At 45.2% G+C, this 25,347-nt stretch overlaps 1 protein-coding gene across 12 annotated transcripts in view; it reads left to right on the forward strand.

Moving 5' to 3' along the window:
- TIAM1 (TIAM Rac1 associated GEF 1) overlaps positions 1-25,347 on the forward strand; it is a 373,738-nt gene that overhangs the window by 304,463 nt on the left and 43,928 nt on the right. For all 12 annotated transcript variants that reach the window (XM_078053766.1, XM_078054151.1, XM_078054194.1 and 9 more), the window contains 3 exons: positions 1,269-1,350; positions 7,218-7,304; positions 12,329-12,553. In XM_078053766.1, coding sequence (XP_077909892.1) covers positions 1,269-1,350; positions 7,218-7,304; positions 12,329-12,553 — 394 coding nt within the window. The remainder of the gene's footprint in view (positions 1-1,268; positions 1,351-7,217; positions 7,305-12,328; positions 12,554-25,347) is intronic.

Below are 25,347 nucleotides of genomic sequence, written 5' to 3' on the forward strand. Positions count from 1 at the left end.
CCAGGCCTTTGCTTCCCTTGGCTTTCTATTACAGTGGCCCCTTTTCTAGGCTCCTGAGTCCCAAGCTTCGGATTCACCTCTCCCACCTGTCAGCTGCCCTAAGAAAGGGAAGAGAAGGAAACTACCATTCTTTTCTACTTGCCTGAATTACATTATTTCCAGAGGAATGACCCTGTGGTCAGAGATGGGAGCAAGTTTAGATAACCACCAAGACTTCCCTTCCGTGCTAAAGGACAGCCTTCTCTTATTGACCTTGGCACAAATAGATTTTCATTTCAAAATTGAATGATAGTTTTTAAGTTCCATATGAGCTTTGACACGCATATTTGTTTTGGAATATTTATCATAATTTTTGGAAATGGCCTTTGGCTTGCTTACCTAAGAAGTAAGGTTTGGTACCTCCAAGTGAAAATGAATTAAAGTAAATTGAGATAAAGTTTCTGGCATGTGAACTACAGCTTTTTTTTTTATCCTTCCCCCCCCCCCCCCAGGCTTTCTTGGGTTTGTAGAGAACCGATTAATTTATGTGCTTTAGTTTTCTAGCTAATTTGGTATAATGCAGTGGCTAAACGAGAATACCCTCTATTTATATAATTCTCTGTCCATTTCAGTGCTGTAACTTGTTGCCACCTATTTGTGCTACTGTGAACATTTTGGGCAAAAATGATTTGTGAACAGAAGAGAATGGGAAGCACAGAGATTTCTCCTATTTCTAGGAGTCCCTTGTCAAGATCTTTATAGCCTCTTCCTAATTTTAATAATTTTGTTCCCCAGTACCAGACATTTCTTTTCTTTTTGGGGGGGGCAGTGAGAGAGGAAGAGAGAGAATCTTAAGCAGCCTCCACACCCAGCGCAGAGCTGGATGGAGGTGGAGGCTCGATCTCACAACCCTGAGACCGTGACCTGAGCCGACATCAAGAGTCGGACGCTTAACCGACTGAGCCACCCCAGGCGGCCTGAGTACTGGAGATTTTTGATTACTTTAGCAAATTTATTTTTCAGATCTGTGAGAGATACTCGGTGGGAAAAGACATAGAGTGGTGTTGAGGGATTATTTAGGAACTGGAACTGTAGCCAAGTCTGGGAATATGAGTTTTAACATTTCTGTTGTGATTCTTAATGGATTGAGTTCAATAAAAAGACTGGGATATGATGAGACTTTACTTTCAAGTATCAATTGCAAAAAAATAGACTTAGAAAATGATGTCTATTCCTAATAAGTTATTTATAATGAAATCCTCATCAGACTCCTCTTTGTCACTTTTCAGCTGTACAAAGAAATTGAAATTTGTCCAAAAGTCACTCAGGACATCCAGATTGAGAAGTCAGATACGGCCAGTGATAATTATGGTACGTTTATTTTTCTTTGATCTTTGGTGTTTTTCAAGTTAAAGCAATTCCTGTGTAAACATGCACTTATTTACAATTCAGTAAAATGCCTTTGGGGCCTATTTAAAACAGCACATCTGGCTTCAGTGCTAGAAACAGAGCAGTCAAAGTCAGGAAAAAAGAGATATTTACTGTGGGTACGATGAAGACTTCAGCCTAAATTTCATAGCCTTAATCAGCGGGGTTCAACTGTCATAAAAAGGAAATGCCTATATCGGGAACAGATTACTTTATCTTGTGGTATACCCTTAATAATGAAGACATGATCTTTTCACACCTCTCTCCCTCAAATATGCTCATTATTCTCCCTTCCCCAATGAATCATGTTAAAAGAACTCATTTTGGTGTTGTGGGGGGAGGCGTCCCCAAGACCATCCCTAGATTTGCTGATTCACTAGGAGGACCTGTAGGACTCAGCTTATAGTCCTACTCATGACCATGACTTATTACAGGGAAACCGTACAAAGCAACATCAATAGAGGGGAAAGGCACATGGGGTGACGTCTGAGGAAATGGGGTACAAGCTTCCAAGAGTTCCCCAGTCACACAGGACGGCCTTAATTCACAAGCGGACAGCGCATGGGGTCTGTTGTCCAGTGGGGAAGCTTGTTGGAGACTCAGTGCCCAGTCAGTCACACAGATACCCTCTGCCCAGCGTGTACCAAAGCCTCGGACTCCCAGGTGGAAAGCAGGTGTTCAGCATAAACCACATTATTTGTACACATGCGAGGCCCAGTGGGCCTCGTGAGGGTGTTGCAAGTTCCCGGATGCCAGCCAGGGGCCAAACTTGTAAGCAGGCCTTTCAAAGACCAGTAGTCAGGGTTGCCATGTTAACGCTTTTCCACACAGTTGCCCGCATTCTGGCGTAGTTGAATATATCATCCCTTCCATATGTTTCAGACTACTTAGGTATGATTTGAATAGCAATGGAGTTGGTGCTTGAGTAGAAGACGTGGGGAAATCCATCCTGCGATATTAGGAGCGGTGGGGTTGGCTGAGGCAGCTCCAAACAGGGAAATGTGCTTCCTAAATTCACCACGCATCCCTTGTGGGTTGGCTGGGACTCTTTATGTTGTCCTCCCTCCAGGACACGGGCCACAGCGGCTGCCACCTGGGGCATCGTCCATGTCTTGGCAGAGGGAGAGAGAGAAGGTGGTAAGCCAGGCGCTGGTGCACCCGATGGTTTATTGTTAGAGCAGGGCGCACGGCCCCCAGCTTCCTCCAGGGGGCAGAGAAGCGTCGCCCTGCTCTGTGCAGGAAGGAAGAGGTCCTGGAAAGACATGAGCCTCCTGTGTCTGCTCATTTACAGTTTCTCTCTGAATTAAGTTATTCGGCTTTTTAGCATTTGAGCATCTTCAGATCCTTTCCTGCGCAGCGGGAATAGCAGAGTCCTTCTGCACTCGCTCCCACAGGCACCCAGTCTTCATCTCCGAATGCTCCCGAGACGATTTGGCTTAATGAAGAGAACCTAATTTTGAACCGCGGTCACTTGCATGACACCTTCCTGCTCTTTCCTTCTGGACCCTAAAACTAAAGACATCATAAACCCAGAGGGCGTTTTTGATGGCAGAGGATAAATGTCTGTGAAGGGCTTATTATGCATCAGAAGCGTGACCTTGGTTATTAAAGCAGTAATTGGTAGCAGTGCTATAAATAAGTGGGTTCTCCAAAGGAAGATGCACCATGAAACTTACTCTTTTCTCTTTAAGCAGCAAGAAGCAGGAGAGGGTGAATTTCAAGCTCCTGATATGGAACTCTAAGGTTGACTGGTACTTGGACTCAGAAACGGGGCATAAAACTGCTATACTTGTTATATTTTTTTTATTGACATGACAACCCATTTACATTTCCACGCTGAAGGTGTTACAGTGCATCAGGCATCCACCCAGAACTCTTGTCAGCAGTGCTTCTCAAACTATCTGATGTCCTAAAGAAGCAGGGTTTTTTGTTTTGTTTTCAATTCCAATCTGCTATGGACCACCACCGCTTTTGTAAACTACGAAAGCTCATGTGTGGAGGTGTGCCAAGATTACACAGCGGGGTTCTCAGTATTTAGTCTCAACTTCTGTCCTTACATGACTGTCAGCAGCCAACTGTACTGGGATCCTGGATTGCACTTTCTAGAGCCTGCTGTGTGTGGCTCATAACCTGAGCTCGACCCTTTATTCTGAGGGCCCAGTTCATGTTGGCGTGAGGTCTTCCAACGGCGTATTGATTGAGAAGTTAAAGAGTCCCCCAGTCCTAAGAGACCTGGTTGCCTCTGACCTCAGAATGACCAAGGATTCTAAATTCAGCGCATCTGTACCTAACACTAGCACCCAGCAAGTGTGGCTTCCCGCTGTGTATCGAGCTCAGTATATATTGAGTGCGGTAAATGTCAAAGTTCCCAGCACGCACCAACACACAAAAAGCTAACTACAGACCACATGCTGCCTTCTATCTCGGAACACTTTAGGGAGGGAAATAGCACTTAATAATCCAACTGACTGAACCAATGGGAAGATCCGACGCTTCCTTAATTTCTCCCAGTTGCCCTTCCCGCCACCTGAGCCTGCAGGTTGTTTGCAGACCTTGTTGAAATGAATTCAGATGGTTACGAGATTAAGCATGATCGCCTCGGCCGCCTTGAAGTGGAAGGACGCGTCATTTAAGGAACGTCCGTTCCTTTTTCTCCGGGGACTTCCGCTGTTGTGTTTCTGGTCGTGTGAACCATTTCAATCAGAGGTGTCTCCCCTTGTCCCATTCTCTGACTTTCGCTGTATCCTGGAATCTGATTTTGGGTACTTCCCTGCTGTTTCTGATGCTGTCATGATTTTTCTTTGGCTATCGATTTTAGTATGAGGAACCTTCTGGTTGTTCATCACAGGACTTTGTCTCCTTGGTTTCTTTTCTTAGTTTTAATCACTTCCTTCATTCTCGAGGGCATTATTGCCACTCATAGTGCCTCCCCATCTTTGTAACTGAGAGCCTTCTGATGGGGTGGATACATTGGGTTTATATCCAGTAACTCCCTCTGCCTCCCGTCGGCAATCATTTGGGGGCTGTATTACATTTGTTGGCCGGGAATTAAGATTGTTACTATCTTAGGGGCAGCTGGGTGGCTCAGTCGGTTAAGTGACTGCCTTCGGCTCAGGTCATGATCCTGGAGTCCCGGGATCGAGCCTCACATCGGGCTCCCCGCTCAGCAGGGAGTCTGCTTCTCCCTCTGACCCTCCCCCCCTCTCATGCGTGCTCTTTCTCTCAAATAAATTAAAAAAAAAAAAAAAAAGATTGTTACTATCCTATTTAAAAGGAAAAAAGATCCTGACTTTGCTGATTAACTGTTAAAATCACTGTGTTCTTCAGTGACCTCGAAATAATCCAGCTGTAGGATGTACCATATTTTCTTTATATTTGTCAGTGTAGGAGATGGATATATCCCCCTTTCCCCGAGTGTGCTCACTACTGGCATCTTGAAATGGAGGCTGCTCTTGGGGACTCTGAGAGCCCTAGGTGGTGTCTGTTGCATAGCCGAGTGTGGCGAGAGCTGCCTTTCTGAATGGCGAGCGCTGCCTCTCTGAACGCCGAGAGGGGCTCCTGTCTGCTTGACTCCTCAAACAGGTGTCTTCTGATATGAATTCCAGCGCAGAGCTAAAGTGCTATTTACCTTTGTGCATGTCGGCTTCCATTTGCCTGATCTTCCAGAAAAGATTGCTAAAGCTTTCTTCAGCAATCCTATCACAGAGACTCCCCACCACCTTGAGGGGTCCGATCTGTTTCTCAGAGCCATGCTTGCCCAGTGCCAATTTCATAGTCCACTGTAGTCTTTGTTATTATCTTTTGGTTATTAGAAAAAGAAGACCAAGGGGCGCCTGGGTGGCTCAGTTGTTGGGCGTCTGCCTTCGGCTCGGGTCATGATCCCAGGGTCCTGGGATCGAGCCCCGCGTCGGGCCCCCTGCTTGGCGGGAAGCCTGCTTCTCCCTCTCCCACTCCCTCTGCTTGTGTTCCCTCTCTCGCTATATCTCTCTCTGTCAAATAAATAAATAAGATCTTTAAAAAAAAAAAAAAAGACCAAGAAACGAGGGAATAGGGGCAAAGAAATAGCTCAGCCGTCTCCACTGACTTTGGCTGAAAGAGGCTTGGAGCAGGCTCTCCACCATCCCCTGTTCTGGTATCTTCCATTCAGGCGGCTTGTCATTTGCTGCTCACTTTAGTTTTAATAAAAAAAGAAATGTGGCCTCAAAACGTTATAGAGTCACAGCATTTCAGAAAGGAGATGCCTGTATTTTAATGGATCTTATCCATTCTTTCTCTTGACCTAGCCCCTGAGTCTGCATCTATTCCAACAGATAAGGGGAAAAACATTCTCTACTGAAACGCAGATAGATAGACCTATGTTAAGGCTAATGTCCACTTCAGTAGCTCATGTATAAAATTGTTTTTACTTGAGTGAGGCTTCTTGAAACGTAATCGGAAAGTTGCAAGTTGCTGTACGAATGGAATTCAAAATAGGAGAGTAAAATGAAGAGCGGAAAGTCCTCGGGGTGTGGCCTGTGTTGTCCCCGTCTGAGCGAGTTATGGTACCAGAGTGGGCGAGGACAGTTGGTAGTTTTGCCCATGTGTGGGTATTTATTTCCTGGTCCTGTGAACGAAACAGAAAAACACACATTCGTTATGACATGGCCTGAAAAGCCTTGATGACTCCCTGGGTCCCCGTCCTGTAATTAATTCTTCTATTTTGTTGTTATTTGCTTATTGGTTCTTTAAAACCAGTGTTTTTTTCTGCCTTCAGCCTTAAGGTAAGTACCTATATTATGGGATTATTCTTCACCCAGACCTGAAATTATCTCGGATCTTTACAGCTGCATTCATTCCCGCTGGTCCTATAGGGGTGTTCGCCAGTGTCTTTTACTTGAGGGAAAAGAGGTATTGGTTGGGATGTTCACTGATGGATCAGAAAAGAGGTTTTTTTTTTTTTTTAAAGTAATCTCTACACCCAACGTGGGGCTCAAACTCATGACACTGAGATCAGGAGTCAGATGCTTTGCTGACTGAGCCCACCAGGAACCCTTATCAGAAAAGAGTTTGAGTGAGACTGTCTAGAAACAGAGGTGACCAGGGCTTGTAGCCACAGGATCGGGAGCACCTCAGATCCCCAAACCACCTGCAAGCTCAGGGCCTTGTTCTGCCCTTTGTTTCTGAAGGGTGTAACAACCCCAAGATTAATTAGCTAATGGGCTTTGGGCTCGGGAAGCCTGGACAGGTAATAAGATGATCTTATGATCACACACTAGTAGAATGTGGAATCAGTCCATTTCAGTAGAAAATAAGATTTGTCAAGTGAGTTGCTACTCAATCCCCATTGCAGAATTTTATTAAATCAAACTAGTGTCTACACAGCATTACATACAGCGGAACACACACCATACATTTGTTCAGTTGTAACATATCCTAGGACAAGGATTGGCTGAGAAAAGTCAAGAGGACCCAGGTGAGATAAGGTGATCATTCTGTTTGTGCTGGTGGAGGGGACAAGGAAAAAGATAAAGTGATGGCATTTACTAGCAAGCAAGGTAAAACAAAATAATTGTCTTCTACTTGAACTGATAGGTAGGTGGTATGAGGTTAGATGTACCTGGTAATGTTAATTTTTGTAAGTGGTGACTTTTTTTTAGAGTCATCTAAAATACATTTTTCTGCTTTGTAAAATAATATGAACAAGGAAAAACAATTGCTCCAAGCTGTAACCAAAAACATTGAACATACGTTGTTCACAGCGGGTACTTCCTGTTGTTTGGTAAACATTCAGAAGGTGTGAGCCCTAACCATCCTGGCTTCGTGTTTTCTAGGGTTTTCACTTTCCTCTGTGGAAGAAGATGGTGTTAGAAGGCTCTACGTGAATAGTGTAAAGGAAACTGGTTTAGCTTCCAAGAAGGGTAAGTCATTGGCTTGTTGTCTGTTTGTCTGTCCGCCTCTCTTAAAATCCCCTTGGGGTGTCTCTGGTTGGTGGATAAGAAAGATATGCCCCAAGAGTTCACCTGTGCAGATTATTCAAACCTTGTCTCATTGAAAACCCTTGCAGGGAATATGGATATTATTCTCTAAACTCAGGTGTATAAGAAATGTCACATTCTTGGATTTTAAATCTGATTCTGAGCCCATGTCCTTGGGGCAAGTGGGAAATTCCATTCTAATCTGACGTGATTGTCCTTCTCTACCGTCTGGGATGGTATGGAAGTCCTAGGGGTTTTCCTGAAGCAGAGCATTAGGAGCCTGCAAAGCTCCTTCAAAGTGGATGTCGTCTTGTTCCCATTGATGGAGGCATCTTTGTGGAAGTTGGGGAACTTAAGGGTTCAGGATCCCGTCGTCTTGCCCCACGTAAAGAGCTCTTCTCTGCCACACCCCGCCTGTAGCCCTACAAGGGCTCACTGGAGTCTGGGTTATTTGTGAAACCCCAGCTCTCTTTCCTCGTTCTGCTCAGAGAGAATCTTTTCAATCTAGATTTTTTTTTTGCTTCCTGTGATGGTTTCCTAGGGCTGCAGTAACAAATTCTCACAAACTGAGTGATTAAAAATGACAGAAACTTATGCTTTTATAGTTCAGGAGGCCAGAAGTTCAGAATCAGGGTATGGGCTGTTTCCTTCTGGAGCCTCTGCAGGAAGAATCTGTTCCATGCCTCGTCCTTGCTTCCAGTGGTTGCTGGTGGTCCTCGACACTCCTTGGCCTGTGGCTGCCTCCCTCTAATCTCTGCTCTGTCATCATGTGGCCTTCTTCGCTGTGTTTCTCTGTGTCTTTACGTGGCCTTCTTAGAAGAATACCAGTCATCGCCTTAAGGCCCATCCTAATCCAGAATGATTTTATCTTAACTTAATGACCTCTGCAAAGACCCTGTTCCCAAATAAGGTCACCTTCTGATATTCTGGGTGGACATGAGTTTTGGAGGACCCTTTCCAGCCTACCATACTTAGCATAAACACATCAGACAGGTAGGGAGGGCTCAAAACCCACCTTCCTTTTATTCTCCTTGTTATGGAATTCTTAGTTTCATCCGGGCAGTGGCAAAATCATACCTGCTGAATGGAGAAGACCAAAACATCTGGGTCACTTGGCCTTAGATGTAATGCCCTGTGTCTGCTATTTGAGGGCTGCTGAGCGGAGCAGCCGAGGAAATGGTGGAGTGCCCTACCTTGCCACCTCCTTCCATTCTTGGGACAGCTTAGCTCTGGGTGTTTGTGACTTATGAGCCACCTAAGCAGGTTACCTCCCCCTGTGCTGTAAGCCGTGGAGAAGAGCAGCCTGCAGACTTGACTATGCACAGAAATGGCAAAAGCGTGACAAAGGGGAAATAAAGTCAAAGTCATTTATCTGCTGCTCTCACGGAGGAGGATTTTCCTTCCATACTTTTCAAGGCCAAAGGCAGCCTGGAGGCCGGGGTCTGATGCTATATCTCAGCTAAGAGCAGAGGTGGCAGGGCTTATTCACCTTCAAACCCAAGGCCTGATTGTTATCTCTCGCAGCACGATGAGTGTGCCCATTGGGGGTGGGGAAATATGAGCCTCGGCGTCACTCACTTCCTGTTTTAGTTCTTTGAATCCAGGAACCCTGGTGTTAGATAAAAGCAAATGGCTGCCTGCTGCAACCCACTTGCCCCATATTGCACTGTTCTCTATAAAGAGTGATGCCCGTTTGTCCACCGGGGCCACAAACACCATCCTAATACCCGGCTTGTAGAGGGCGGTGTCGAGAAAGATATTTGGGTGGTGGGTTTTGTTGTTGTTGTTGTTTTTAATGTTAAGTCTAGCCTCTATGTGCAGACCTCTGGATAATGGAGAGCTCACTGTGGACCATAAGACATCTTCACAGACATCTCTAATCGAGAAACATTCTCCTCCTTCAGCGTCCATTCACTGTTTTACCTCATTCTTTGTAGACAACCTTGGATGCCCATCACGTTCTAAGTCTTTTATTTATTTTTGGTGGCCACCTTGGGCTTTTGGCTTGTCTTGAGCTAATGGTTAATCCCCCTTTAATACCCACCTACCCCTCTGTTGGATCTCCCATCGGCTATACTTACAGAATTGACTTTTTGAACCAAAGTGTGTTCTTTTACACTTCTCTTTGATCAGCTTGGCCATGCTTGGGCCCGACCCCTTCTTGGGGTCATCTGAGGCTGGGATCTGGCATCTCATTGGCTGTCATCGAAGTGTTTTTCTGATGGCTACACTGCACAGAGCCCAGTTGAGAAAGCCATGTGCTTCTTTCTCCGCATCTTCTAGATACTTCACTTTGCCATGGCCAGTTATGGGGATTGCTTCTGAGCAGGCTCTGATTTTCTGTGAGCAAGAAGAGCTTCCCATTTTCTTCTGCCATGTACTAATGAGAGTTAAAGTCTAGTGAAATAGATCCTCAGTGTGCCAGATGCTGTGCTTAACCTCACTGAGCGCATTGTCGCTTTTACGTAGGAGGAGACTGGGACTGGGAGAGACTCAATAACATGCCTACGGTCACAGAGCAGTTACATGGTGACATTGGGACAGAAGGACCCCGGCGGGGCACTTCATGGCTCACTCCTGCTGGGCTGCCCACATTCACATGCTAATACTGAGAATAAGTCACTCAGGCAACTGCCTGGAGTCTTTTTCTGGGGCTGCCTGACAAACAACCATGAACTGGGGAGTGTAAAGCAACAGAAATGTATTCTCTCCCCGTTCTGGAAGCCAGAAGTCTGAAATGAAGGTGTCAGCAGGGCTGTGCCCCCTCTGAAGTCTCTAGGATAGAGCCCCTCCTTGCCTCCTCCAGCCTCTGGTGGCTCCAAGGGTTCCTTGGCCTCCAGCAACTTCACCCCAGTGGCTGCCCCTGGCTTTACATGGCCTGCTCCTCTTCTTTCTGTGCGTCTCTTCAAAGGACATTTGTCAGTGGCTTTAGGACCCACCAGATCATCCAGCATGGTCTATCTCAAGATCATGTATTTAATTATAACTGTAAAGATCCTGTTTCCAAATAAGGTCCCATTCACAGTTCTGGGACATGGACGTATCTTTTGAGGGGTCACCGTTTATCCTACTACACACTTTGGTTCCACCATTCATAGTAAACCTGGGAGTTCTTTTATTTTTTTTTTTTTTTTTTATTTTTTTTAAAGATTTTTTATTTATTTATTTGACAGAGAGAGACAGCGAGAGAGGGAACACAAGCAGGGGGAGTGGGAGAGGGAGAAGCAGGCTTCCCGCGGAGCAGGGAGCCCGATGCGGGGCTCGATCCCAGGACCCTGGGATCATGACCTGAGCCGAAGGCAGACGCTTAACAACTGAGCCACCCAGGCGCCCTAAACCTGGGAGTTCTTTTAAAGAAAGAAACAACCTTGGGGTGCCTGGGTGGCTCGGTCGGTTAGGCGTCCGACTCTTGATTTCGGCTCAGGTTATGATCTCAGGGTCATGAGATCAAGCCCCGCATCAGGCTCTGCGCTCAGTGTGGAGCCTGCTTGAGATTGTCTCTCTCTATCTCCCTATGCCTCTCCCTCTAAAGGAAAAAAAACCAACCAAACTCATAAGATGTTTAAGTCTTTTCTTCTGTTCTTTATATAACTGTAATATCTAACCAAAAGGGTTGTCTCCAAGAGAAGACTTAAAAAAAAAAAAAAAACCCAAAAACTAACTACTTTTTGCATGGGGGAAATTTTGTATTTTCAACTCAAGTGCTGTGATGCCAGAATCTTTTACCTAAAAATGGAGTGTTTAGCTTCCCAGAATCCCACCTCCATACAGAGAAAAGTATTCTCCTTTCTCTGCCATTGCCTTCCCACTCAAAATGTTTCTTGGAGTATTTTCTGATACAAGATTGATGTCAAGTAGTTTGGGAACCCGAGCACAGATGGCCAAGGGGTGTGACTCGGTGAAGCTGGGGAGTGAGAACGTCTCTCTGGAAACACTTTTCCGAGGCATCAGGGGTGGGATCCTTGGATGCCTGAGGAGTCGAGTGGCTTCTCCTTTCTGCAATTCGTTCCTTACCTTTGCCCTTCACTCACTTCCTTTGTCAAGTTTGCTTTTCCACCCGAGTCTATAAAGTAAGAGTTGGACTCTTTTTTTCTTCTTAGTTGAAACAATACTTCATTTCCTTTCACGTTCTGCTCTAACCTCTCCCTTTCTCAAACCACTGGCTTGTTCTTTGAAACCAGGTTAAAATGCCCCAGGGTCAGTCAAAACCTCTTGTTCTTTTGGGTTGGCCTCGTTCACAGCTGGTCCTTTAGGTCTCCAACTTTGGCGGCTCCCCCAGCGTGCTTTGCAAAAGCAGCAGAACCTTTGGGGACCTTCCAAAAGATGGGTGTGCATTTTAACTCAGCCTGAGGTCCTGATGTAGTTAAACAAAGGGAGGAGGGCACAAAATGATCATATTTGGTTCTGTAGAGTGTGTTGGGGATCGAGTGCTTTTCTGTGGTCGGAGCCAGAAGCAGCTCCCCGCATGCTGGTTCTCCAGCTGGTTCCGTGGCGGTGATCAAGAGATGTGAGCTGGCCGTGCCACACATGTGTGCTGTGCACACGCGTGTACAAAACTTACCGCAGTAATCAGAGCAGTTCTACTTTTCCCCCCTCAAAACCGAGGACAGCAGCCAGAATTAGCATTTGTGAGGAGGAATTGGCTGATGCCCAGAGCATATAGATTGATTCGGGAAGGAGTCAATGTGTTTAGTCGGTGTGTTCAGGACAGGTAGGCATGCTGTCACATCCAAGTCCAGAACCTTCCGAAACCGAGGCCCCTGTGATCACCTGACGCTCACTGCGGAGGATGAGCACCCGTGTGCACCAGCGCTGGGGCCGGGGTGGTGGTGGGGGGGGGCCGTGACAAGTGAGCTCCGCGTGCCCTTTCTCAGCACTTCTGTGCTGTTGTGATCTGACTCGCTGCTACGGCAGATGCTGCTTTTATGTGCGTGTGAAATTAAACATTTTCCGTCTCACGTTGGCAGGCCTGAAAGCGGGAGATGAGATTCTCGAGATCAATAATCGTGCTGCAGGCACCCTGAGCTCATCTGTGCTCAAAGATTTGCTCACGCAGCCGTCCCTGGGCCTCCTGGTGAGGACCCACCCTGAGGCCGAGGGAGGCGTGGAGCTGCTGGCCTGCCCCCCCCACCGAGCGGACGGCCCCGTGGACCCCGGCGAGAGCCCCCTGGCCTTTCTCAACAGCAACCCAGGTACGGCTGCGACGTGGACCTTGCGGGGTGTGTGTGTGTGTGTGTGTATGTGTGTGTGTGCCACTGGACTGGGGCCAGCAGGCATAAAGATGTGTGAGTGAGATGCGCTGGTTCCTCCTGAATGCATGCTTCCTGTTAATTTCCGCAGTTCAGGGCACTTGTGTTCTTGTGGAATACGTGTTTGGTCACCAGCCAGGCTGTCCCACATGGAGAGCTTCAGCGAGCCTCTGCTGTTTGTCATTTTGGAGAAAGTCGAATGGGTAGAGGCCACCGTCTCTTGGCTGTGGATAGAGATAACAGAGCTACAGAAGGGCCAGGACTTGCTGGGGCTCTGGGTCCTAGCTCTGCCGTCCACGTCACCATCCCCCAGACCACCCAGCCCTGGCTTTCCCTTCTGTGTGAGAGAGGGCATAAGCTGCCCAGAGTGGAAATGCACTCAGAGCTCTCATTTGGTCAGCTTCTCTTGGGCTCCCCCAATCTTGCGTGTGAGCCATGCCCTGCCCCATCTGCTCACAGCTTTTCTCCCTGTCCCTTTGCAACCTCGTGCTCCTCCCAAAAGAAGGAACCAGAATGCTACCTGCCCCCTTGAAGCCTTCCTGGGTGGGACCCAGCAGAGCTAGCTCCCTCCTCCAGGTCCCTAGGACCCTCCAAAAACATCTTTCACGTGGGCCCCTATCACGTGATACTCTTCTTACTGGCTTGTCTCTCTCTTTGTCCTGAGTTTGTTTCCTGGGACTGAGCTTATGTCTTCTTCCTGCGACTCCACAGGTACCCCATTCTCGTTCCGCAAGAGTCGGTGAATGAGTGCATCCGTCAACAGCATTATTGTCACTTATTCACGACCCCATGACCTAATTCTAGAATTGGGGTTGATTTTAGTAAGTTGGGGTTTTGGATTTATTTTGTTTTTAAAACTTGAGTTAAATTAAAATAAAAAAAAAAGTCTTTGGTTTCAAAATTTGAGGGTAGGTACTTTGAGTATTCTTGCCCTGTCATTGTTTTTCAAATTCCCTTCTGAAGTTTGGCTTGATGAGAGGAGATCACCGGCAGAACCCTTGTGAGAGTTCATTCTTGTGACAGCTCAGCGGCTGTCGCAAGAATTTGGCAAATTGAGGCTTCAGCAAACTGAAGGCGCCTATTGCCGTTGACTTCCTTGAGTCATTATGTCATTGCAGTATCCACACCCCTATCAGATTTTTAGAACAGGACTCAAGTGAACCATGTACCCTTAACAGAGAATGGAGACCATGAAGGCTGTTCTTTTGTATGACCACAAGATGGCAGCATCGAGCCCATAAAACTCAGTTCACAGAGCGCGGTTTCTGTAATATGACTTTGAATGAGGCATGTAGTGGTAGGTTAGGTTATTTAAAGGATTTTTACAAGATCTGGATGTACACGCTATGACCAACAGTGTGTGCACAACTTTTTTTGAATTTTTTTTTTTCCGTCTGAGCCCTTCCTGTGGGTTACGGATATAAAGCAGGGGTTGGCAAACTACACCCCACCAGTCAAATGCAGCCCACAACCTGTTTTTGTAAATAAAGTTTTATTGGAACACAGTCATGCCCATCATTTACATCTTATCTCTGGCTACTGTCTCATTGCAAAGGCAGAGTTGAGTAGTAGCGACGTGGACTCGTGGTCTATAAAGCTGAAAATATTCACCATCTGACCCTTTACAGATAGTTTCCCTGAGAGAATGTGACTGGAATTGCTCACAATTTGCCCCTTTAAAGGTAGTCACTATTTTAGGGGTGTTTCTTCATTAAAAAAAGATTGTGCGTGTATGTGTGCATTTTGTAAACTTTTATTAAAATTGTTTTAATTAAAATGCATTTGCATACAAGTATTTTAGAAATACTTGAGTATAGAATATAGAGTATACGTATATATATAGTAAGTGTCCCATCTTTTATATGATGGAGTTTTAAACTTACCAACTGACCTTTACCTACTACGTATTACCTCCTTTAGGCCAGTCACCTTTGAAGGCTGAGTGCTAAACCCACTGAACCTACCGGTGTTCAAAGCATACTAAAATTTCCATTTTGGAATCATTCTTAGAAGATTCATTGACTCCTTTGCTTTTTTTCCGGCTGAACGATACGTTGGATCTGACATTTGTTGAGTGAGGTGCTCAAAGTCATTTTGACGACTGGGCCATGACTGTGTTCTCAAACTTAAATTTTAGCAGATGTTCTGGTTTTTAATCAGTTCCCCTTTCAATATTTTGCAATGATTGAAAATCCTTCAGAACAAAGTCTTCTTCAGTCCAGGTCAGATCACCAAACTGGTTCAAGATGAAAGCAAGAAAGTCGGGTCACTGTGTTAGTTTGCTTGTGAGGTCTCTAGGCCGTCTTCAACATTAATAAGTTCCAGAAGAATTCTCAAACGCTCTGGGCAGTCGCAGCCCAGTTGGTGGGGCTGAGCGGGGGAGCCTGAGTCTCCGCCTCTCTGCCTTCTGGTTTGCTACTGCTTCCCAGTCCCCATTTAACCGTGAAGAATAAAAGAGGCAAGTAAACAGGATAAAATAACCTGAAAGATTGCTCCATAATGAGGCAGAGATAAAGCAGTGTCTAAGGTCAGCTGCGGTTAAAATAGCAAAGAAAACAACTAGCAAAATGGTACAATGGGGAGGCTGGACTATAGCCTTAGTCTAAATTTAGAAGTAGCTAAAAATAAGCATCCTGAGTAGCAGGCTTGAGGTCTGATGCAGGGACCATCTTAATGGTGGTCACAGTGCGTGGTTGGCAGCCTGGGCGGAGGGCCTGGCAGTGTCTCAGGGACCTGGGGGTCCACGTGAGCCTTGGCGGGTGCCCGTCCATGGGAGGCTGGCCCGGCTACTCACCCTATCCTACGAGCCCAAGTAGGCAGGCTTGGTCCAATCCTGCCCTCAGAACCTGGACTGAAATTTGGAATGAACTTGCAGGGCTGGATTATTTCTGAGCCCCCTTTTCTCATGGAAAGGTTTGTTTCCTCTCTGAAAGCATCACACCCTAGTGGCTAAGAATGGGCTCTGGGACCAGGTTTCTCGGGACTAAGTCCTGTTTCTGTGTTTATTAGCTTCATCTCCCCAAGCCCCGGTGTCCTCATGCATAAAATGGGGATATTACCACAGTACTATCTCACTAAATTGCTGTGAGGATGAACTGAGTTATAAAAGTAAAGTGTTTAGAATAGGTCTTAGGAAGTGCTCGATAAATGTTACGTATTCGAAGCACAATCTCTTATGGGGACATGAAGATTTTCTGGCTTGGAACCAGAGGCTGCTCATTTCTGATCTCACTGGTCTCTACTCCATCCACCTCAATCTGCAACAGGTGAATTGTCTGATAACTATGTTTATGAATACCTTACTTAAGTATTTTCCTCTCCTGGGTGGAAAGAAATGAGAGACATCTGGGCCCCTTTTCAGAGATCATGATTCACATGGTCCGAACTGGGGCCTCGGGTGCATTTGTTGTGGTTTTGCTTAAAACTCAGGGGATTCTAACGTGCAGCTAGGATTGGGATCCACCACGTCGGGTTACCAACTGTCCTTTGGTTGTTGATCCCCTTTTTGTTGTCTTGGTGGGATGTTATGGTCACATGCAAACCATCTGTAGTGGTATTTGTTGATACCATATCATGGTCTGAGATTTTGTTCTTTTAAAGATTTACTTATTTATTTAAGTAATCTCTACACCCCACGCGGGGCTGGAGTTCAGGACCTGGAAATCAAGAGTCACATGCTCCATTGACTGAGCCAGCCAGGCGCCCCTGAGATTTTTGTAATGAAAATCTGTTAGGCGATATGGAATGCATCTCCAGACTCCTCTCCTTGTAGAGCAAGGAAGCGTGGTTGAATGTTTTGCTGTGTTGGCTTAGAAAACCAGGGACCTCATCCGGAGTGTTCTCTCTTAAGACCCAGTTTCCCATTCTCAGTCACTGACCATCCATGGGTCCTTGTTGAAATCTTTCTTGAGCTACTTTCAACCTTTTTTTTTTTTAATATTTGTTTACTGGCACACTGGTAAGAAAATGGAGGAAGGATGTCTAGACAAAAAGACAGTCCCTTGAGTGACTGTTATTATAGAAAGAACCTTGGAGCAAAGGGGAAGCTGGGGTAGGAAGTTGCAAAACTGTTTGTGTGAGTTTCCAGAAGACCTCTTGAATGTTCCTGTGTGATTTATTTTGAATACTGGTCTCATCTGGAGCTACTAACGTTTTGGGCCAGATAATTCTTCGTTGTGGGGGGGCCCGTCCTAGGCACTGATGTTTACCAGTGTTACTACAAACCACTGTAAGTTAGTAGTAAGGAGCCCCTTCCCCCAAGTGGGGCCAATCACAATATCTTCCGATGTTGCCAAATGTCCCCTGAGCAGCAAAATCTCCCCCTTTTGAGAGCCACTGGCCTGATTTATCAGAAGGTAAACCTACTTCACCCAGTTAGGGAACTATTCACAGCGAACATCAATATAGGAAAGCAAATCTGGATGTAAAATAATTTTTAAAGGTTTTATAAAACATTTATTGAGGGAATTCTAACACAAATACCCTTTTCTGGCATCTCCCTCCCACTCCCCGCCCCCCCCCCCCTTGAGTCAAGGGAAGAGCAAAGAACGAATAAATGCTTAGTTTGAGGCCTTTCTCCCAAATGTGAGTGAAACTGTTCTGGCAGAAGATATTTATCACTGACATTAACTCCTGAAACAAAGGTATTTCAGTTAGTCATGATGCAAAAGCCCACATTTTCTGCAAGTTGTAAGAATCATACCAGTGGCATCGATGGTATCTTCCCAAGGTTGCAGAATATCTGTGTGTCTTACATTTTAAATTCTGCCATCAAGGCTCACAGCCATGCCATTTTTATGGTGACTGCAGCTCTGCTTTATCTTCCCTAAAATTCCACCTGACCTGTGGGGGTAAAGCAGGTGCCCTCATTCAGCTCAGTATTCCAATAAAGATGCCAGGGCTCAGCAAACTGAAGTTGGTTCTTGTTTGAAAGATGGTCGTTCCAGAAACTGAGCCTGGGAGAGCCGGGCGTGTGCGGCTAACTCTGGTCCGTAGGAGTTCAAGACAACTGGGGCCATCGTTGGGTTTGGAGAGTCAGCCCCCCCTTGATAGACCTCAGGCACATCTGTCTGATGCCCAGTGGAAGAGTGGAGTCTGTTTCGAGTACAGAGATCCCTCCTGCAGGAAGTAGACCGGGCAGTGTGTGTTGTAACGGGAAAAGCTTCCGTGACAGCAGGGGGAGTCGAAGGCACCTTGGTCCGAGAAGGAATGGTTGGGCGCCCCACGTGGACAGCGTTTTGATCGGCGGGCAGAGCATGCTTCCCTAGAGTGCCTGTGAAGTGGAAGAGTCTATTCCAGAGTGCTGTTCCGTGCAGATTGTCTGGAGCTTGATTCTGATAACAAGACAATCAGGCCTCAGGGAGAGGCAACAAAGAAAGAGGAACCGCACAGATTTATCTCCCTACAAACAAATATGGCCCCGTCCTTCAGAGGCTCTAACATCTCATAGATACCAGGAGCGCGTGGTCCTCTGTTTGTTGATAAAATGTGGAGCCATGTGCGTTTTGTAAACTGTCTGGGTTCTGTGATTTTGTCACACAGCACCTGGCCTGCTTCCTGAGGCCCTGCTGGGGCCAAACCCCTAGTCTTGATTTCCAACTGGAATGGGTTGATGACACCTGTCAAATCCTGTGGAGGGGGGGATGGTTGAGAATTTAAGAGCCTCCATTTGTATATTTTTAAAGAACATGAATGAACCTTGTATTATTTCACTTTCACAACCAATTAACCGAATCAGTAATGCTTATATCTACAGTTTTCATGGATTTAAAAATTTCTCTCCATAGAGAAACAGATGCTGAGATTTTGTGAAATTTGGCTGGAAAGAAGTTATTTTTCTGCTAAGTTAAAGTTGGAGGGTTTTTTTCATAATCCATATTAAGCTCTCCGTAATTCTTTTTTTTTTATAATTATTTTTGTTTCTTAGCTTTGTGGTAGAGAGAGTGTTTATGCTGATCTTATATATATTATGAGTGTTTCTATGGAATTCTTATATGACAGTCAAAAGACTGAAAAGCAAAATAAAATCCTGGCCTAGTGACTAAATTTCATTTCAGCTGAATGTTTTTATTGGTAATATCTAACCTTTTCTTGCCCCCTGGCCCTCAAATCATTTTTTCCTCACAGAGATTTAAACGCAAGCATTAATCAAGGCTTTCAGAAAATCAACGTTATAATTGGTTCTTCTTTGGAAATGTTTGAATTAGAGGATCCGCTTATTTAATAACCATGGTTAATGTATCTCGTGAGTGGAAGAGTTTTATCTTCTTTCTTTAAATTTAAGTCCTGAGCAGACTTGAATGAAGTCAGAGTGAATGTGTCTCCACTGAATCAATGAAAGAGAAATCTAAATGTTAATGTCTGTCCTGCTGATGGCGAGTGGGACGTGCTAGTTCAAAGGTTTCTCGGTCCCAAGAACGTTGTTATGACGTGAAAACCATTCTGAAAAGTGAAGAAACGATCAGACCTGTTTACAACAATGCATGTTATTCATGGTGCCTGTGGATATAGCCAGTAGGTCCCGTCCTGCCCAGCCTCAGCCCTGCTCTGTGCGTCCTCATCCCCCGGGGCTGTCCAGCCCCCGTCCATCCTTTGTCTCTTCCGATTTGGCCCCACTTCTCTGTGCTGCCAGAATGGCGGCCGGGCACCTCCTCTATGCTGGACATTATGCTAAATGTGGGGATGGAGTGGAGGTGAGGCGGCGGTTCCCTTGCTCTGACCACTTCTTCAGCCACCTGTCAGCCTTGTCCTTGGCTTTCCCATCTCTCTGATGGTGAGCAGAGCCATCTGTTTGTGTGTGCGCACTGGTGAGTAAACGGGGGCAGCTACCTCCCGGACAAAGGGGAATTCCTTCAGTGTCTGTTGTTAGAGGAAAGTGTCTTGTAGTGAAGGGCGTGGGGAGCTGCGGTAGGATGTTGCAAAACTGTGGCATTGGGGTTGCCAAAAAAGTCAGTGGTGTTGTTCCACTAGATTCTTAGGCTAGGGGGCCTTCAGAGAAGCTGTCAATTCCTGCCTCTCTGGCTCTGGCTTTCTTTGATGGCTAAATCCCCCTTACCTGTTCATTGGTTATCTTCTGCTAGGTGCACCCCAGGACCATCATTTTATTTGCTCGTTCTTTTGGGCTGGGCTCAGCTGAGTGCTTGTTCTGCTGTGCTTGCCTGGAGTCACTCATGTGGCTGTGTCATCTGGCGGCTTGACCGGGGCTGGAGGATTGAGCTGGCTTCACTTGCATGTTTGGTGATTGGTTGACTGGATGCCCCCCCTTGCCTGAGGCCTGTCATCCTCAAGAGGCTAGCTTGTGGTTTCTCTGTATGGTGAGCGCAGAGATCCTGGAGGCAAAACCAGAAACTGTAGGGACACTCGAGGTCTTAGCCTGGAGTTGATGTATCATCATCTATGTCACATTTTGTTGGTTGAAGCAAGTCACAAGGCCAGCCCCAATTCATGGGATGGAGAAAAAGTAACACAAAAATCTGTGCTCAAAGGGATGGATAGAATCATCACTTTGCAAACTCTCTTTCACAAGCTACATTGCTTTTTCTCTTCTTATTTTATTAATTTTTGTCTTCAGCTAAGGGCAGAAGCATGGCATATTGGAGTAAAAAAGAATACATGCTTTAGAATCATATATACTGGGGCGCCTGGGTGGCTCAGTCGGTTGAGCGTCTGACTTTGGCTTAGGTCATGATCTCAGGGTCCTGGGATCGAGCCCCAAGTGGGGCTCCCCGCTCAGTGGGGGGCCTGCTTCCCCCCCTCCCTCTTCCTCTCCCCCTGCTCATGCTCTTTCTGTCTGTCTCAGATGAATAAATAAAATCTTTTTTTAAGATTTCGTTTATGATTTTGACAGAGAGAGACACAGTGAGAGAGGGAACACAAGCAGGGGGAGTGGGAGAGGGAGAAGCAGGCTTCCTGCTGAGCAGAGAGCCCGATACAGGGCTCAATCCCAGGACCCTGGGACTATGACCTGAGCCGAAGGCAGACGCTTAACCACTGAGCCACCCAGGCGCCCCTGAATAAATAAAATCCTTAAAAAAAAAAAAAAAATCATATATACTTACAAGATACTGATTCATAGGAATTCCTTTATATTCTAGATATTAACATTTTTGCCAGTTACGTGTTGAAGATAACTTTTCTCAGTATGTGTCTTGTGGCTTTTGACAAAGAAGAGTTTTTAATTTTAATAAAATCTGATTTTCTGTCTCATATGATTTGTGCTTTTTATATCTTATTTAAGAAACCCTTCTCTTGCCTAAGGTAACAAACATTGTCTTCTGTATTTCCTTGTAAAAGATTGTATACTTTGGGCTATTCACATGCTTCTGATTTACATCTCCCTGGTGCTGATTCTTGTGAATGGTGCATGTTAGGGTACAACTGTGCATTTTTCCATCTGAGTAATCTGCTGTCATAACGTCTATCAGATATGCCTTTCCTTTCCCCAGCATCTGCAGTGGCTCATGTGCTGTATATCATGCCTCTGTATGCCGGAAGGCTGCTTCTGGGCTTTTCTTTTTTTTTTTTTTAAGATTCTATTTATTTATTTGACAGAGAGCGAGAGCACAAGCAGGGGGACCGGCAGAGGGAGAGGGAGAAGCAGGCTCCCTGCCGAACAAGGAGCCTGATGCGGGGCTTGATCCCAGGACCCTGGGATCATGACCTGAGCTGCAGGCAGATGCTTAACCAACTGAGCCACCCAGGCGCCCCACATCTTTTTTTTTTTATTATTGTTATGTTAATTACCATACATTACATCATTAGTTTTTGATGTAGTGTTCCATGATTCATTGCTTGTGCATAACACCTGGTGCTCCATGCAGAACATGCCCTCTTTAATACCCATCACCAGGCTAACCCATCCTCCCACCCCCCTCCCCTCTAGAACCCTCAATTTGTTTTTCAGAGTCCATCGTCTCTCATGGTTCGTCTCCCCCTCCGATTTCGCCCCCCTTCATTCTTCCCGTCCTGCTATCTTCTTTTTTTTTTCTTAACATACATTGCATTATTTGTTTCAGAGGTATAGATCTGTGATTCAACAGTCTTGCACAATTCACAGCGCTCACCATAGCACATACCCTCCCCAGTGTCTATCACCCAGCCACCCCATCCCTCCCACCCCACCCCCCACTCCAGCAACCCTCAGTTTGTTTCCTGAGATTAAGAATTCCTCTTATCAGTGAGGTCATATGATACATGTCTTTCTCTGATTGACTTATTTCACTCAGCATAATACCCTCCAGTTCTATCCACGTCATTGCAAATGGCAAGATCTCATTCCTTTTGATGGCTGCATAATATTCCATTGTGTATATATATATATATATATATATATATACCACATCTTCTTTATCCATTCATCTGTCGATGGACATCTTGGCTCTTACCACAGTTTGGCTATTGTGGACATTGCTGCTATAAACATCAGGGTGCAGGTGCCCCTTCGGATCCCTACATTTGTATCTTTGGGGTAAATACCCAGTAGTGCAATTGCTGGTTCGTATGGTAGCTCTATTTTCAACTTTTTGAGGAACCTCCATACTGTTTTCCAGAGTGGTTGCACCAGCTCGCATTCCCACCAACAGTGTAGGAGGGTTCCCCTTTCTCCGCATCCTCGCCAACATATGTCGTTTCCTGACTTGTTAATTTTAGCCATTCTGACTGGTGTGAGGTGGTATCTCATTGAGGTTTTGATTTGGATTTCCCTGATGCTGAGCAATGTTGAGCACTTTTTCATGTGTCTGTTGCAGGCACCCCACATCTTGTATTTTTAAACCTACAAATGCTCTCCCTTTTTTTGGAATCTGTGGGGTGTTGTTTTATAAACTAAGACTTGCACGTGTGTATATCAGCTCTTTATTACTTTATTGTATATCAGATTGTGTGTGTGCATGTCCCCACTTGAAGTACAAGCATACCCTATTTTATTGTGCTTTGCTGTATTGCGCTTTGCAGATACCGTCTTCTACAAATTGAGAATCTGTGGCAACCCTGCCCTGAGCAAGTGTGTTGGCACCACATTTCCAACAGCATTTGCTCACTTTGTGTCTCTCTGTCACATTTTGGTAATTCTTGCAATATTTTAGGCTTTTTCATTATTATTATTTGTATGGTGATCAGTGATCAGTGATTATGATTTGCTGAAAGCTCAGGTGATTAGTATTTTTTTAGCAATAAAGTGTTTTTAAATAAAGATATGTACTTTTGGGGGTGCTTGGCTGGCTGAGTCAATGGAGCATGCAACTCTTGATCTCAGGGTTATACATTAGAGCCGCATGTTGGGTGTAGAGATTACTTAAAAATAAAATCTGGGCGCCTGGGTGGCTCAGATGGTTAGGCATCTGCCTTCGGCTCAGGTCATGATCCTGGAGTCCTGGGATCGAGTGCCGCATCGGGCTCCCTGCTCAGCGGGGAGCCTGCTTCTCCCTCTGCCTCTCACTCTGTCTCTTATGAATAAATAAATAAAATCTAAACATAAATAAATAAATAAAATCTTAAAAAAAAAAGTGCATTTGTTAGACCTAATGCTATTGCGCATTTATTAGACTGCAATGTAGCATAAACATAACGTTTACATGCACTGGGAAACCAAAAAATTCATTTGACTTGCTTTGCTGTGATATTCACTGCATTGCAGTGGTCTGGAACTAAACTCACAGTATCTCCTAAGTATGCCTATACATCCTTTTAGAGAGTTTTTTAGTGAGGTTCTGTTTATAGCAAGCTTTCTCACTCTTTGTTTCTCAGAGAACATTATAGTCTTCTTATTGAATAATATTTTAGCTGGAAATACAATTCTATATGATAGTTTTAGCATTTGAAGACTTCTGTGCTTTAGGGAGGTCATGTCTTCAGATCTTTTATTCTTTCTTGAACTTTTATTTTTATCTTTTTTAATTTTTTAATTTTTATATTTTTATCTTTTATCTATTGAGTGCTTTTTAATGTTTTTATTTATTTATTTGTTTATTTGAGAGAGAGGACACGAGCAGGGCAGAGGGAGAGAGGGAGAGGGAGAAGCAGACTCCCTACCGAGCAGGGAGCCTGACATGGGGCTTGATCCCAGGACCCTGAGATCATGACCAGAGCTAAAAGCAGACACTTAACCACCTGAGCCACCCAGGTGCCCCTTGAGTGTTTTTGTTTTGTTTTGTTTTGTTTTTTTTTATCTGAGGCACCTGGATGTCTCAGTCAGTTAAGCATCCGCCTTCGGCTCAGGTCTTGATCCCAGAGTCCTGGGATTGAGTCCCATTTCGTGCTATCTCTCTCTCTCTCAAATAAATAAATAAAATCTTAAAAAAGAGATTGATTTATTTATTTGAGAGAGAGAGAGAGAGACAGAGAGAACAGGTGGAGGGGAAGAAGGAAAGGGAGAGAGGGAATCTCAAGCAGACTCCATGCTCAATGCAGACCCTGATGCAGGACTTGATCTCACGACCCTGAGATTATGACCTGAGCCGAAATCAACGGTCAGACACTTAACTGACTGAGCCACTTAGGCGCCCCTCTATTGAGTGTTTTATTTGAGTGGTTATAGTTCTCATTTTTAAAATTCTGTTAATTTACCTGATCTTTTTTGAAGTTATCTCTTTTCTTGTTCCTTCTTAAAAAAAATTTTTTTTTAAATGTACTTGACATTCTATATCTATGATTGCAGTATCATTCCTTGGGAATCTTATTCTGTTGCTTATTGTGTCTCTTGCTTCTCACTCATGAGGACCTGGTTCTTCCTGGGTTTTATGATAATGAATTATGGGTTTTTATTTGATCAAGCTTTAACTGGGCATTATATGATACCATCATTAAGTGTGGTTTTGATTAAGAGGGATTTTGATTATGTCTTTGCTGGAGTGCTTGGAATACAAATATACAACAATCTTAAGGCAGTTTTTCATCTTGAGTGTCATGGACGAAATATTTGTGTCCTGCCAAAATTCATATATTGAAGCCTTGAGCCCCGATGTGATTGTTCTTTGGAGTTGGGGCCTTTGGGAGGTAATTAGGTTTAGATAAAGTTGTGAGAGTAGGCCCCCATGATGGGATTAGTGTCCTTGTAAGGAGACAAAGAGAGCAGAGCTCAGTCTTTTCCTTACACACACAAGGAAGAAGTCATGCGAGCACATAGGGCGATGGTGGCCTTCCACCGGTCCTCACCAAGAACTGAATCTGCAAGCCCCTTGACCTTGGACTTCCATCCTTCAGAACTGAGAGAAATAAGTGTGTGTCATTTAAGCCACCACATCTGTGGTCTTTTGTTATAGCAGCCCAAGCTGACGAAGACATGGAGTCTCCTGGATGCAGTACATGGTGTAAATTTGAGTCTCAAGCACCCATGGGGCCAGCCTGTGGTTATCATCTTTGGAGAACCCCCCCCACACCCCCACCCCTTGCTCCCTCCCTGCTCTCCTGTCCTGGAGTGTAGGCAGAATCAGACAAGCTTCCTTTCCTTTGTTTGCTCCTTCCTCCTTCTTTCCCTTCCCTTCGCTTCCCTCCCCCTCCCTTCCTTCCCTTCTGCAAGGGAATACTTTTTTCTTTTATCTTTTTACATCTTTTTAGACCAAGGGTATAGCCCTTCAGGGGAACCATATGAATGTGGGAGATTCAGTTCTAATTCTCCAACTCGTACAGATCTAACACCTGTTTTCTTTTTTTTTTTTTTAAAGATTGTATTTATTATTTATTTGACAGAGAGAGAGAGAGAGACAGCAAGAGAGGGAACACAAGCAGGGAGAGTGGGAGAG

The sequence above is a fragment of the Halichoerus grypus genome, chromosome 1, assembly GCF_964656455.1.
Source record: "Halichoerus grypus chromosome 1, mHalGry1.hap1.1, whole genome shotgun sequence".
In the NCBI taxonomy this organism is placed as follows: Eukaryota; Metazoa; Chordata; class Mammalia; order Carnivora; family Phocidae; genus Halichoerus; species Halichoerus grypus.